Genomic DNA, 14,172 nt, shown 5'->3' with positions numbered 1-14,172 from the left:
CTTTGAGAGGCTTTGTTCCTCCTCTCTGGTGTTGCCAGCATGGACTCTGCTCTGGGGGTGTGTGAGGTGGTTCACGTGTGCTGGGCACAGAGCAGTGCTGCTGCTCCCTTCAAGGGAAAGGCAGCATAAAAAATGGTGTAAAGAGCTCCCTGGTCATGGGTCACTGCATAATTAAATTCATTATTTAAGAACAGATTTAATAAACTTATATACAGTCCTGTAATCCCATATTCCTGGAGGTGATGGCTGCATACTAATTACAAACCTCAGGAACAGGGAGTAAGGGGAAAATCCTTAAGTTCTGGCTCATGAGTGCAGGGAACTGCTTTTGCAAAGTGCTGGACAGTGGTGTCAGTGGGTTTTTTGTGCCTCCTTGCTGTCACTGAAACTGAGCTCCTTTGCAGCATCTTAAAACAAAAGCAAAGGGAGGGGAATTACTGGAGCTTTGCCTTGAACTTGCCTTCGGAGTTCACCATATATGTTGGTGGAAACAAATGGAGTTTGCTTTCCCTTGGCAGTGACTTCATGCAGAGCAGGGCTGAGTCATGTGCCTGAGGATGCTCTGGCCAGGCTGCTGCAGCTGCAGAGCAGCTGAGAGCTTCCCCCACCTCCCAAACCCAGCCCCTCTGGAAGCACAGCCTGCAAACAGCACACACTGCAGTATTCCCACAGTCAGCAGAAAAACCATTGGGAGCAAACCCTCAAATGAACGCACAAAGGAGCAAAAATGCCTCAAAAGCCATCGGAGGGTTTCTCTGTGCTCAGGGAAGTGATTCCACGTTGAGACGTTTTAATGAAAATACACCAAACACCTGCTAATCTGGTGGAAGCTTTCCTTGTGCTGTCATTAATGGTGCTCGGTGTCTGGAGGAGTGTCTGTGCACTGCTCACGTCTGAAATTCACACTTCTGGTGTGCCTGGTGCACTCTGCTTTCACCAGATTTGGGATTTGGGCACGGCTGAGCAAAACCCTGCACGAGTCTCTTGGGCTGGGATGCCTCTCCTTGGACCAGTGCTGGAACTGGGATAAACTGGGATTCACACATTCTTTGTGTGTGTGCCTGCCTTTCCCCCAGTCTTTACCCTGCTTTCCCCTGCCTATCCCCCTCTCTTTCCCCTCCCTTTTCCCACCTTTCCCCTCCCTTTTCCCTGCCTTTTTCCTTCCTTTTCCCTTTCTTTTCTCCTCCCCTTCCCCACCCTTTCCCCTCCTTTCCCCTGTGTCTCCCCTGCCTTTCTCCACCTTTTCTCCTCCCTCTCCCCTCCCTTTCCCCTGCCTTTTCCCTGCCTAGCTTTCTCCTGCCTTTCTCCTACCTTTTCTCTGCCTTTCCCCTGCCTCTCTGCAGTCTTCAATGCCATCAATTCTCCAGAAACTTTCCATTTCTCCACCCCCTTCCCTCTCACCCAGGAACCATCTGTGAGCCCTCAGGTTCTCCCTTCCTCACTCTTGCACAGATTTTAACCTTCCACAGACAGCTTTGAAGGCTGATACTGGGATTTTTTTTTGGAGCTGGGGTGCCCGTGCTGGGGTTCCTGCCCTTTAGCTGGATGCCTGGAGCACACAGAGTTTGCCAGGTTTTCTTTCCCTCTAAGTCCCTCCTGTATTTGGATGCAGCTGATGGGCAGCCCCTGGAGCAGCCACATTTTAATTGTGCCTCTGGCTCTGAGCCCTGCAGAGGGGAATTGGAAGCTTTCTGAGCTCCCTTTGATGGTTGTCCAAGACTGAGTCACAGCACAGGGAGCTCGGTGGTGGCCTGGAGACATCCCAGGATCTCTCACAAGCTGCAGCCTGGAGGGTGCTGGAGGGCTCTGCCAAGGATCCCACACTCTCCAGTCTTGTGGGGGTGAGGGGAGATGCCCTTTAGCAGAATGCCAAGTCCAGGCTGGCTTTGTTCCCCAGCAGGACTGGCATGTGCATGTCACTGCTGTCAGCTCCCAGGAAACGCTGGGGTTTGCATTTCCCCAGGAATGATGGTGAGAAATCAGAAAGGAGGCTTCAAAGGGAATGGAAGAGAATGCAGCAAAGGCTGGGAAGAAAACATGTGGTGAAGATATTTCAGTAAAACCTCCCAAGTCAAAATGTTGTCTTGTTGCAGGTTGAAGGTTTAAAGATGCCCCAAGTTGTCCAAAAAGCCAGAATGCTTTTTCAGATAAAAATTTAAACTCCATCTATTTGTACCACTCCTTGCAATCCTTAATTGGTAATAGCTGTTGTATAAGGGGAATGCTACCTAAGTTAAAAATAGGTCTGGGACTGCACTGACAGCCCAAACCAGGCTGGCTCCAGCAGTGACATTTTCCTTTTGTCCAATGACCTGCAAATGTAACATACATCAGGACAGAAGTGCTGTCAGATCCTGGTTTGGGACCATTTCATTGCGGTGGAAACTTGAGGAAAACAGGCAAATTGTGTTCCTCACCCTGGAGGGCTGCAGCAGGGCAGGCTCCCATGGCAGGGATGTTGGGCTGAGCTCACTTAGGCTCAGCCATCCAGGACACACAGCTGTATCCCAAACCAAGTCACATCCTTTGTCCTGGGTGCTGCTTTTCTCTTGGCCTCTCTCCCTTCCTGTGCCCACCAAGCTCTCTGCTTATCATCCTGCAGGCTCTGCTGCCAAACAGGAATGGATCTCCAGAGGGAGGAGAGTGATGGAGTGTGAGACTCCAAATTAAGCCCTGCCTTTCTATTAATAGCATTTAAAAGTAACACACTACCTACAGTTTGTAAAGGAACCTCAGCTCCAGCATTTTGAAATACTCAGAGTGATTTATGTCCCTGGTGGTGTCTTTGCCTGCAGCAGCTTTGTTTCCAGTGTGAAAATTAGAAAATAGATTAAAAGCCTCCCGTTCCTCAGAAATGGCCTCAAGCTGTGCCAGGGGAGGTTTTAGGTTGGATATTAGGAAAAATTCCTTCTCTGAAGGGGTGGTCAGGCATTGGGAGCAGACTACTGGGGCAGTAGGGGGGTCACATCCCTGGAGGGAGTCAGAAGATGTGTGGATGTGGCACTTGGGGACATGGTGAGGTGTGGCCTTGGCAGTGCTGAGGGATGGCTGGGCTCCATGACCTTTGAGGGCTTTTCCAGCCTAATGGTTCTGTGATTCTCTTCTGCCTTTTCTTCCCTCTCCAGCCCTCAACACTGTGGTTTTCAGGCATTTCTAACTGCTCTCCATTGCTCTGGGTTCTCTTAGGAATAAAAACCACTGGGACAATCCCATTATTGTCCCTAAAATGGGTGGCATGTGCTTGGCAGTGGCCAAGTTGATGTCTCACAAACTCGGTGACCTTTTCCCAGTGTTTCTGTGATATCAGTTCTTCCAGTTGTTTTCCCTGCCCTGCTGCAGCTCCCTGCTCCTGTGTGCAGTCAGCAGAGCCAAAGCTGTGTCTGTCTTGCTGTTCCAGGCTGCTTTGGGCAAAACCTCCTGCCTCAGCATCTGCAGCTCCCCTGCAGCCCCAGCAGCTGAGCAGAGCCTTTCTGCTGGCCCTGCCCAGGAGCCACCCTCTGCTGCCTGCACGGTGTGCTCAGCTCCCCAGAGCCACAGCATCACCTCTCAGTTAGTGCTTGTGGCTGCCTGAATTAAAGATTTCCTCCTAGAAGAGATGCAAAATGTTCTCAGCAAAAGCTGAGAGTCATTTCTCTGTTTCACAGGCAGCAAAAGGTGTGGTGGCCACTAGTGATGCTGGGTTTGGAAAAAACACTTCTGAAGTGGGAAGAAATTTTGGGAGGAGGCAGGACTTCTCCTTGCAAGCTGGGAGGACTTGAGCTTGTGTTCCATGGGTCCAGACACACAGGGCTGCAGAGAGGGAGAGCTGCTGTGGGTTCTTGCAGGCAGGGCAGAGCTAGGAAAGGTTTCCAGGGAGAAAAAATAACAACAAACCAACAGCAAATAAGAAAATCTGTGCGGGGAGTTGAGCTCGGGGTGGGTGCGGTGATGTGCTGCGAATGGAATCTGCTTTACTGCAGGGAAGAGATAAGTGATGGAGTCTCACCCACACCCAGAGGGGAGGAACAGCCCAGCTGTGTGAGTGTGGCACTGCAGCCTGACAGGAGCTTGAGGAGGATGCACAGAACAGAAAACCCGTGCCCAGGCACACACGGCACCGAGTGGCCCCTGCAGTGCTGGGGCTCATCCTGGCCGTGCTGCAGGGAGAGCAAACAAGGCTCCAGAACGGGGAAATCGCTTGACATGCAAGTGTGTGCCTTGTTTGGGGCAGGGTGATGTCACTGGGAACAAAGGGCAGGCAAGTAAACAGCCCAGACAAAGGGGCCTCAGTGTCCCACTGCTCCTGGAAAAGCTCCTCTGTTCCTCAGAAAGATTTTTCTGGCTACTGAAAACAGCTGAAGTGTCCAGTTCCTCTTGGCCATCCCTTCTGGTACCTCCTAGGTGGTGATACTCCAGGGGAGCTGTTTTTAGAGAAGGCAGCTCAGCATGAGAGACAGAATCAGGTTGGGTTAATCACCAGTTCTTCACAGAAACCAGCAGCTATTCCCTGGATTCCCTGGCACATCCAGCCGGGCCCTGCCCTCCCTGGGCTTTGCAGGATGCCTTGGGTGGAATATTCCCCCAAATACCATCCCAAGGAGCACCTCACACAATCCCTTCTTCATATTTGCAGCAGAAGAAGTAGCACTTTCTTAGAGCAGAGATCTAACCACAGACCTGAACTGACTTACATTAGCTCATGATGTGATTTGCACAGTGTGCAGTGTTTTCTGGATGTGTATTAAATGATATATATTTCCTGCAGAATAAGAATAAGAATAAGAATAAGAATAAGAATAAGAATAAGAATAAGAATAAGAATAAGAATAAGAATAAGAATAAGAATAAGAATAAGAATAAGAATAAGAATAAGAATCCCTGCTTGCTTAGAGGAAAAGCTACTTGGGTTTGTCCAGGTCTCTTAGGGGATCAGCAGACAAACTCAGCTCAGGAGCTGAAATACTTTCTACACTATTTAATAGTCTGGTTTTCATGGAAAATGCTGCAGCAATGATTTAAAAACCAAACCAAATAAAAAAAACAGTCCCCCTGCAGCTTCTCCCCTCTGCCCTATGATGTTCCCACATTATTTTAATTCCTTTGGTCACTGGCTGTGCCCAAAGTTTAGAAACGTGGCTGAAGGAGGTGATGAAAGCTCTGCTCTCTTGTAGATCTCATCCACTGAATCTATCTTTAGAGACAGATAAAAACATTATTCCTGCAGATGTTGGTACTGTCAAAATGTTGAGACTGCAGGGGAATCAAGGAGGGTGTAATCTAAATACATCAATTACACTGAGGGCTCAGGATTGAGCTCAGAGAGGGAGCTGACACAGCTGAGGGTGCTGTTTGATACCTCTGCTGCACAGAGAAGAAACTCTGGCTTTTTTACTCATTATATCATGGGTTTCTTTATGCCAGGTGAAACCTTGCAGGGTACAAAAACCAGAAAACCTCTCCTGTAAGCACTTCATCTCTGAAATTAGGAAGGGAGGGAAAGGGACAGGGTTCAGCTGGGCTGCCTGAACTTACCTAGCTTTTTCCAGCATTGAAAGGTATTTCTGTGATTATGCCAGGAACAGATGTATAGAAGTTTTCTAATGTAATTTTCCTTCATTAAGCCAGCTGATTTAAATGTACAGTGTGCTGTGGAACTTGGTGTGACTTTTCCTAACGAGCCATCAATAAGCTTGCTCCAGGAACAATTATCAGGAACTCCCAAAGGCGGAATGTATTTCAAACAGACCCTGGACAAAATGGCCTTGGAGAAAATGGAATTGTGCAACAGCAAACAGACAGTTAATCAAGGAATGATTCTGCTCTGTGAAGAAACAGCGTGAACTTGGTTTCTTGCTTAATTAAGCTGTGTAATATAAACATGTATCTGATGTCCCTGGCCCAGAGGGCCCCTGATAATGGTGCTGCTGACCTCTGCAGAGAGGGGAGTGTGGGCTCAGCAAAGGCTCAGGGAACTTTCATCTGTCAGAGCAGCAACTCTGACTTTCAGGGTGGTCTTGGAGATGCCAGGGCAGGATTTAAAGGGCTTGTCTCTACAACAACAACAGTGCTTTTTTCTAAGTTTTTTGCTGTGTGACTGTGTGCTGGGGCTTCAATTCATTGAAACTTTTGGCAATAAAGGCTGTGTGTTTAAACTTATTCAGCACAGCAAAAGAATTCCACACGCATAATCTATTTTTGAGAATTTTTTTTGTTGATTTGGGGGTTTGTTGGGTTTTTTTTTCAGGGGGTTTTTGTCGGTTGGTTGGTTTGGGGTTTCTTTTTAATCAGATCTTGCCATTTTATTGTTTCTGTCATTTCCAGGCTGAGTGTCACAGCTGATACTCACCATTGAAAGCCAGGACTTCTTCGTATGCCTTCAAATCCAGCTTTGGAAAATGACTCACTCCTTTTTTTTGGCACCAAAAAGTTTATTACAGCACACAAAATATTTTTCAAACAGCTGAGGGTTCCTGCAGCCCGAGGCATTTGATGGAGTGTGTTCTGGGTTAGCATTTGCAGGTCTCGAAAGGGATTTTCTAGGGCAGTGTTACTGGGCTGGGGGGGTTTTGGAAGTGGAATAAATGGTAATAACTTTCTGCAGGTGCTGCCTAGGTGGGTTTTGTGCCTTGGCAGCTCGGAGCAGCGAGTGTAACACGGAGCTTTCTGAGCAGCCTCTCATAATCTCTCCTGGCTTGCAAATAATGTAAACACCGAATCTTATAAATCAGGAAGAAAGGAGTAACCCGAGCCCGCAGATGGGAAAGCTGCCTTCCCTCGGAGTTCACTTGAGTGGAGGTCGGGGAATCTGGGAGCTGGTGAATCAGAGCTGGGCTCTGCTGAGCTGGGCTCTGCTGAGCCGGGATCCTCGGCTCTGCAAACACCCGGGAAGGCCATGAAGGGGGATGGCAGTGCCATGTGGAACCTGATGTGGAAATACTGCATCTCTGTCAGGACCATCAGGTACGGGGGATTTGTGGAACTTGCTTGGGTGAGGATGAGAGCTGCGTGTGCTGGAGCTCCTGCTCCCTGCAGGGTTAACTCTCAGCAGCCTGGGAGGGGTGTTGGGGGAGATTCTTCTTCCTTTATACTTTCCTTATACTGAACATGCAAGAATTAAATCACAGGGTTATTGAAAAAAAATCTTCCAGGAATGTAGAGTTTTGTGTCTCATTTACGAGCAGGACAAAATAGGAATGTGAAAGAAACTTTATTTTACTGAATGAAAATTTGAAAATTCTGCTTTTCTTCTGAATGCTTGCCCGTCCTAATTTTCTGTTTGTCCTGTCTCCCAGATGCAGAGGTTGGGCAGTTGTTCTCTGCAAGCATCACTTGTGGGGAAGGGGTTAGGGTGAAAAGAAGGTGGCTTTTCGGGCAGGATAAAGCTGGGTGCAGTGCCTGCTGTCTGCGGGCTGGGTGGTGCTGTGAGCCCACCTGGAAAACACAGAAAGTGCGGGAAGGGCTGGGCACAGCCCCGGGGCGTTGGACACTGCTCCCTGCCAGGAGCGGCTGCCAGGGATTCCAGCAGGGCTCATTCCAGGAACGGAGCTGTGGGAGACACACTTGATGATTCTGCATCCCTACAGAGATTTTTTGTATATTTTTAAATCGTTCCCCTGTGCCAGCCCTCGGTTTCTTGGGGCATGCTGCTGTGGGGGTCAAGTGGTACCTTTGGCCATGCCAGCTCCCCTGGAGAGGTCATGTAATCCAAGTAATTACTGCATTTCACACTGCATGGTTATTCTGGGCTGGGGAAGTAGTTTAGAGAGCCTGAATTCCTGCATGGACTTTCATTACGACTCAGAATGAGTCTGTGGAAGGCTTTTTATCATCAGGGTACAAAATAAAGCTGAGACTTCCCTTAGTTCCCAGCAGAGTCAATATAAGAGAAACTGGCAATAGTTCCCAAGAGAGGATTCGATTAAGATAAAAATAATTTTATTTATGATCTGGGTTTAGAACCAGAAGCAGAGGGAAAGCCGGAAAGAAGCACATGAGTGCAGTCTTTGCAGCCCAGATGTTCCTCCCAAGCTGGGAGCTGCTCTGAGAGGAGTCCTGTGCAAACCCCCCAGCCCTGGGGGTGAATGATCCTACCGAGAATAAACTTTAAAAGTTCCTCAGAGGCCTCGGGTGTGGTGATTTTCCTGAAGTTTGACATGCAAATTGTGATGTCCTGTAAACAGCCAGTTCTTTATTTCATCAGTGACTTTACTGCTGTGTAGGGTGGATTGAATATTAGCTGAGTTATTCACAGCAGGGCTTATTTATAGAGCTGTTGGTGGCTCTCACAGCCAGTGAAATGCAGAGTAACAAGAGCATTTTCAATAAATGTTTTTGGTTGTTTTGACAGATCCTATCTTTCTTTGGCAGCAACACCAAGAAATTAAAGAGAATGAAAAATAAGAGTTTTCCTTTGTGGAAAAAGTTCTCTACCACCCTAAGATGCTTTTCTGCTACAATTCAGAGACCCTGAAACTCTCCCTGTGTTTTGGGAGACTCCAGCAGCCACTGGGGTTCACATCTTTACCCATCTTCTCCCTCTCTGGCTCTCCCCCTGTTCTGGCAGGCTCTGGAGCCTGAGCAGCCCTCGCTGGAGTGTCAGTGAGCCTGGCTGTGCCCTGGCCCAGCACAGTGAGTCTGGTGCTGCCTGCCCTGGGCACCAGTCCTGCCTGCACCACACTGGGCCACTTGTCCTGCAGCCCTGATGAATGGGGGCACTTGTGCCTGGCTGAGGAAACAGCCCCACTCCAAAAGGAAAGCTGGGCTTTAGGGTTGAGCTTGTTTCCATTGGACTGCAGCAGCTTTAGAAAAACACATTTGAGTGAGTCTTTGTTGCCTGCTCTGGCTGGGCTGTGGCAGAGCTCGGCCACATCCGTGTGCCTGTGCTTGGTCTGCACGACCAGACCCCAAACCTGCTGTCTGCAGGGGCACATTGGTGGGCAGAGGAAAATGCTTTGAGCCCAGGGGAGTCCTAGGTGGTGCTGGAATAAGCTTAGGAGAGAGCAGGATGGTGGGTGTGGAAATATACTGTGCTGCTTAAAAATAGTGGTGCCTTTTTTTGCTGCTGGGGGTGTTGGCCAGCTCCTAAAGCACAACTACAAAAGTTAAGAAGGTGAAGGGATTTCTTCACTGTTGTGCCAAAGCTGAGCTTGTTGCACTCAGTGTGGAACTTGTGTCCTTCCAGAGCTCATTTCCCTGAGACAGGGAAGCCTTGCTATTGCCAGGTTATTTCCCAAGGCAGGGGAGTATCCCACAATGGAAGGGGACCCTTAACCCACCTCATCCCACTCCATTCCATGGGCAGGGACACCTCCCACTGTCCAGCCTGGGCACTGCCAGGGGCCCAGGGGCAGGCACAGCTGCTCTGGGCAGCAGAGGCAGGGTCTGGCTGCCCCCACAGCACAGAGCAGGGTGAGCCCCCAGCCCCAGGACAGCCCCACCCAGAGCTGCTGTTCCCACCGGGAGAGCTGCCACTCCTGCCCTGGCACTGGTGGGATGCAGGATGACTGTGTGGGGAAAGCTTCCCCCAGCCAGGGAGCTGGCAAAGCCTGGGAGCAGAGCTGGGGGCAGCACTCATCGTTGTTTATTTATAAAGCTGCACTCCAGTGACCCCATGGGCGGGGGACAGGCAAAGGCACAACTGGGAAATTGTCAGCATGGTCAGCTGGCCATCGTGTTTGTGGGATGCTGGCAGATTTAAGGCACAGTGACAAGTGTTAGAGAGGGGTGGGAGCAGACCCTGCCTGGGGAGTGGCTCATTCCTGGAGGTGTCCCTGTGCCAGCCAGCTCCGAGCATGGGCTTAGTGGTTGGAGACTGGAGCCATCTGAATCAGCACATCCCAGCCCACAGAGAATAAATTACAGGGTTTATAGCAGTGTAACACATAGTTTTCAGCTTGCATCTTCGACTTCCAGTGCAAGTAATGGAGGAAAATGGTCAATAGTTACTTCTTAGTGCTCCACACATCTGGAAAAAGTAAGAATTAGTCCTCAGTCTGAGCTGTCTGGGAGTTTCTTCCCTTATTTTCCTTCTGCTACAAACATTTTCCATTTTGGTTTGGTCATGCTTTATTTTTAGTTGTCTGCTTTAGCTTTTTTTTTTTTTTTTTTTTTTTTTTTTTTTTTTTTTTTTTTTTTTTTTTTTTTCCCCTGAAGACTGACAGAACAATGCAGTGATTTCATCAAATCAAGCCAACACCCTGAGCAGTGAAAGGATCCCCTTTGAGCTTTGGTGGCATTGGGGCAGCTACTGGAGCTGGGGTGGTTGGGATGGAGCTCATAAAATTTGAAAGCTTGGAGCACATAAAATTTAGTGGGTAAATTTAACTTTAACTTCAAAATTAACTTGGGAGGGGGCTTGTTCATAAATGTTCTGAGCATCCAGAGTGCTCTAAATGTCACTGGGATCAGTGCTGGGAGCCAGGTCTGGGCAGAGTTTGCTCTGCAGTTCATGGGCAAACATCAGCAGCTAGCATGTGACCAGAGATAATGGGGTAGATAATCAGATATTCACTTTGGGCTTGCCAGATTTCTCATGGAATGGCAGCTCCAACACCCACCTCAGCTGTTCCTCCTGGCAGCTCCAGGGTTAATGTTTATCCTGTGCATAAGGAGAATATCTGTTATATTGTTCCAGTGGGAAGCAGTGGAGTTGGCACCTTTCATTAGGATCAGACATTACCAATGTGATTTTCCTGTAGCTATTTTATGGCTTAAAAACTAACTAGAAATTCACTTCTAGGATTAAAAAGCCAAGCCAGAGCCCCAAACCCAGCTGTATCCATATTTATCTCCACCTGTCTATTTCTGTATTCACTCTCTACGTGGGTTCCTTTGTCATCTGCAAAAGGCTGCACTTGAGAAGCTACAAGACAAAGCCAAGTGCAAGCCATTGCTGCTCCTCTCAGAGCTGTAATGCTCAGGCAGTGCTGGGTTTGTGTGCTGGGGCTGGGGCTGCCCCAGGGCCTGGCCTGATGCTCTCCCAGTGCCAAATCAGTGGAACAAATCACAGCAGGGTGGCACAGAGCTGTCCTCAGAACGCTGTGAGTGTGTCCTGAGCATTCTGCACCCTCAGATAAATTGTTTGGGTGGGTGCCTGCCCTGCTCTGTGCAGGGAATCACCGTGGTGTTAATTCCTCTACCCACAGCAGCTTGTTCAAGGGGGCAGTGACATTGCTTGAATTGTTATTTTTAAGAAGTCGTTTAGCTGCCTTTAAGTGTTGCTTGTGCTCAGCCGGGGTGGGAGGGTGCTTGCACGGCTGGATTATCTCAATCTGATTGCTCATGTAAATGAGGTTTGTGGTTTAAGTTCAGTGAGCTTCAGCTGGTTACAGCCCTCTTAGAGCAGGGGGCCAGAACCTCACCAGCTCCTTCTGCCTTTTTTTTTGTTATGAGCACTCCTTAAAATGCTCCCACTTTGTACTTCTGTGTGTTCTTTTTGTCTTGCACTCTGTTATTATTGATGAAAGCTCAAAATGCACAGGCAGAGGCTGGTAGAGGCAGCAGGTGGCTGCAGTTTGGTCACCTTGAGGGTTGGTGTAAAGCACCAGAGTTGCAGTATTTGCAGGTTTTGCAGAACCCTGGAGCTGAGGGGCTGCCCTGAGCAGGCACTGGCAGCACAGCCCTGCTGCTGCTGGGGGCTCTGCACCTTCCACAGGTGGGTTTGGGACAGGCCACACGGCTGCAGGAGATACTCTGGGGCAGGGAGGCTGGGCTGGGTGTCCCCCGTGGTCCCTGCCCAGGGCAGACTCTGGGATGGGGCAGTGATGCAGCAGGGTGAGGCTGGGGCTGCCCTCAGTCACTGCCCACAGCAGCATTCCCACCATTGGCTGTGTCATTGAAAGGCTGGCTGTGCTGAGCTGCTCTGCTCTGAAAGGACCAGAAGCCAGCTTAGCAAAGGAACTGAAAATTAAATGGACTTCCAGCACTCTTTTGAGTTTTAACATCTTTGCATTCAAAATACTGCATGGAAGTTTTGCTCAGACTTTAAGCAGCGCTGGGCTGGGCTCTGCCAAGGCTCTGTGCTTGCAGGGTGCAGGGTCTAATGACATGCACTGAAACCCTAGAAGTCAGAAACCTAATCCAGGGCAGTCCAGAGAAGTTAACAGCCTGTTTTATTATTTATTTACACAGACCTTTCCAAAGAGCTTGTTGGAGCAGGACCACAGGTTACTGAGCTGGTAGAATTGTTTGTCTAGTGGCAGAGGAGTTTCACTCTATTCAAGGCACCTTTTAGTACTTCAGTGCTCGCTGGAGGTGAGACATATGATAAAAATAAGTGTGGCAGCTTTTTGGGCAGAATTAATTTGAGTTTTGTGCTGCTCCTGCTGCTCCTTGTCTCCTCAGAGCTAGAAATTGGCATTGAGGCTTTGCACTGAAAGGGTGCTGCTGCTGTCCTTGAATTGCTCAGCTGTTTGTATTTTTTATATTTTTTAACTCCTTGGGTCTTTTTGACTGAACATACAAAGGAATAAATGGTATGGGAGCGTTCCCTGCTCTTCGGTTTGAACAGAATTATCTTTACAGTGGACTGTAAAGCAAATTAGGTAGGGAGAGCATAAAGCTCTGAGCTTATCTGGTTTTAACAAGATCATGCATTTTGCAGAAGGAGTCAGATGACGTTTTAGGAATTGGTAAGTACTGATCAATGTAAAGCTTATGAATCATGTCATTAACATCTGTGCTGGGGATTGTTCAGAGTGTGAAAATGTGGGGTGTGAAATGATTTTAAGGAAACAGTCTTCTGCTTAAATGCCTGGTGAGAGTTTTATTCCTTTCCTAACAGGAATTCATTTTGCTCTACAAGTACAAATTCTAATTCTTGCTGTGTTTTTGCTGTCCTCGATGCAATATCTGCCTATTAATCATTTTCTTTGACAGTAATCATAAAACCAGCAGGAATTCATGCAGTAAGCAAAGTGTCACACATTCAGTCATCTTTAGCAGAGACAATAATTCATGGCTGTAATTAACTGCCTGACAGGTACGGAGTGTGTGAGGTGTTTGAAGTGGGCTTGGGCTGTTGGGGGGTTTCCTGTGCTCACCTCTGCTGGGGGGGTGGCAGAGCTGCTTGATGAGGCTCTCGTGACAACTGCAGGAACAGACAAATAAATTAAAATAAAATCAAAGCTCCTCACGTTCCTACTTACCTGCTGGGTAATGGCCCTTGAGCAGAGCTGGAGGTGGGCAAGGCAGGGCAGCCTGAGCTGCTGCATCTCCCTGCTGAGGGTGCTGGGCTGTAGAGCTGCAAGCTGATCAATTAACAATTAAATATGCTCCTGAGTTAGTCACACCTGCCTCAGCCTTCTGGAAAAGTCTCAGCAGCGTGCACAGCATTTTGCATTCAATGAATTCTCATTAGCTGGTGATGCCAGGGCAAGGAATAATATTCCTTCTGAGCATCAGGGGCCACTGTCATGGTCTGGTGGGGCCTGGGCTGCAGGGAGAGCACCATGGCTGGAATGACACAGGGGAATTGCATCCTGACACGGGGCATTCTGGTTCAGCTCTCCTGAAAGCCATTTATTTTCACAGAAATTGGTTTTCTTGGGCGCTGCTTTCCCACATCACCTTGGGGGCTGAACCACAGCCACGCTCGTGTCACCTTGCTGAGAGCCACTTCACTCAACTGGGTGTCACTTAAAGCCATCTTTCCAAGGGGATCTTGGATCCCCTAGGATTTGGGGTTTAAGAAATTGGGATTTAGGGAACTGGGGCACTGAGGACCAGTGACACTGCAGTGCCAGCACCGTGTGCTGCCATGGCAGGGCACAGGCTGACCTGCTCTTGCACCTGCAGCCTGAATCCCTTCCTGTGCTTCAGCCAGAGGCATTTCCAGCTCTGGGCAGCTCTGTGAGAAAGGCAGGGGCTGCTGAGGAGGGAAGTGCCACCTCTGTGCTGCTCAGGAGCCTTTGGAGTTTGTTCCAAGCCTTGTGGTAACACAGCTCCCTGTTGAAAGGACAGTGTGGCTGCAGTCTCCTCTGCTGCCCACAGCCCTGGGTGAGGATCTCTTTGTCTCAGGTGCTTTGAACATTTGTCCACCTCTGACCATTAAATGATTCCTGGCTCTTCCTCCTCTCAGAGTGCCCGGAGTCAGCCCTGCCATGGCCAGAGGGATCAGCCTGGCCCAGAGCAAGGTGTCCCTGCCCTGGCAGGGGGTGGGACAGGGGGGGATTTAAGGTCCCTTCCAAGCCAAGC

At 49.0% G+C, this 14,172-nt stretch overlaps 1 protein-coding gene across 5 annotated transcripts in view; it reads left to right on the top strand.

The window, feature by feature from the left end:
* The window catches only part of IQSEC1 (IQ motif and Sec7 domain ArfGEF 1), a 272,134-nt gene that overhangs the window by 147,978 nt on the left and 109,984 nt on the right, over positions 1 to 14,172 (top strand). The window contains exon 1 of one of the 5 annotated variants that reach the window (XM_056501275.1): positions 6,772 to 6,939. The exons of the other annotated variants lie outside the window; for them this stretch is intronic. Within the exon in view, the coding sequence (XP_056357250.1) occupies positions 6,872 to 6,939 (68 nt within the window). The 5' untranslated portion in view covers positions 6,772 to 6,871. Of the gene's footprint in view, positions 1 to 6,771; positions 6,940 to 14,172 lie in introns of those variants that run through there. 5 annotated transcript variants of the gene reach the window in all.

This window comes from Oenanthe melanoleuca, chromosome 12 (assembly GCF_029582105.1).
Source record: "Oenanthe melanoleuca isolate GR-GAL-2019-014 chromosome 12, OMel1.0, whole genome shotgun sequence".
Taxonomy (NCBI): domain Eukaryota; kingdom Metazoa; phylum Chordata; class Aves; order Passeriformes; family Muscicapidae; genus Oenanthe; species Oenanthe melanoleuca.
This window is presented reverse-complemented; position numbering and strand designations above follow the sequence as displayed.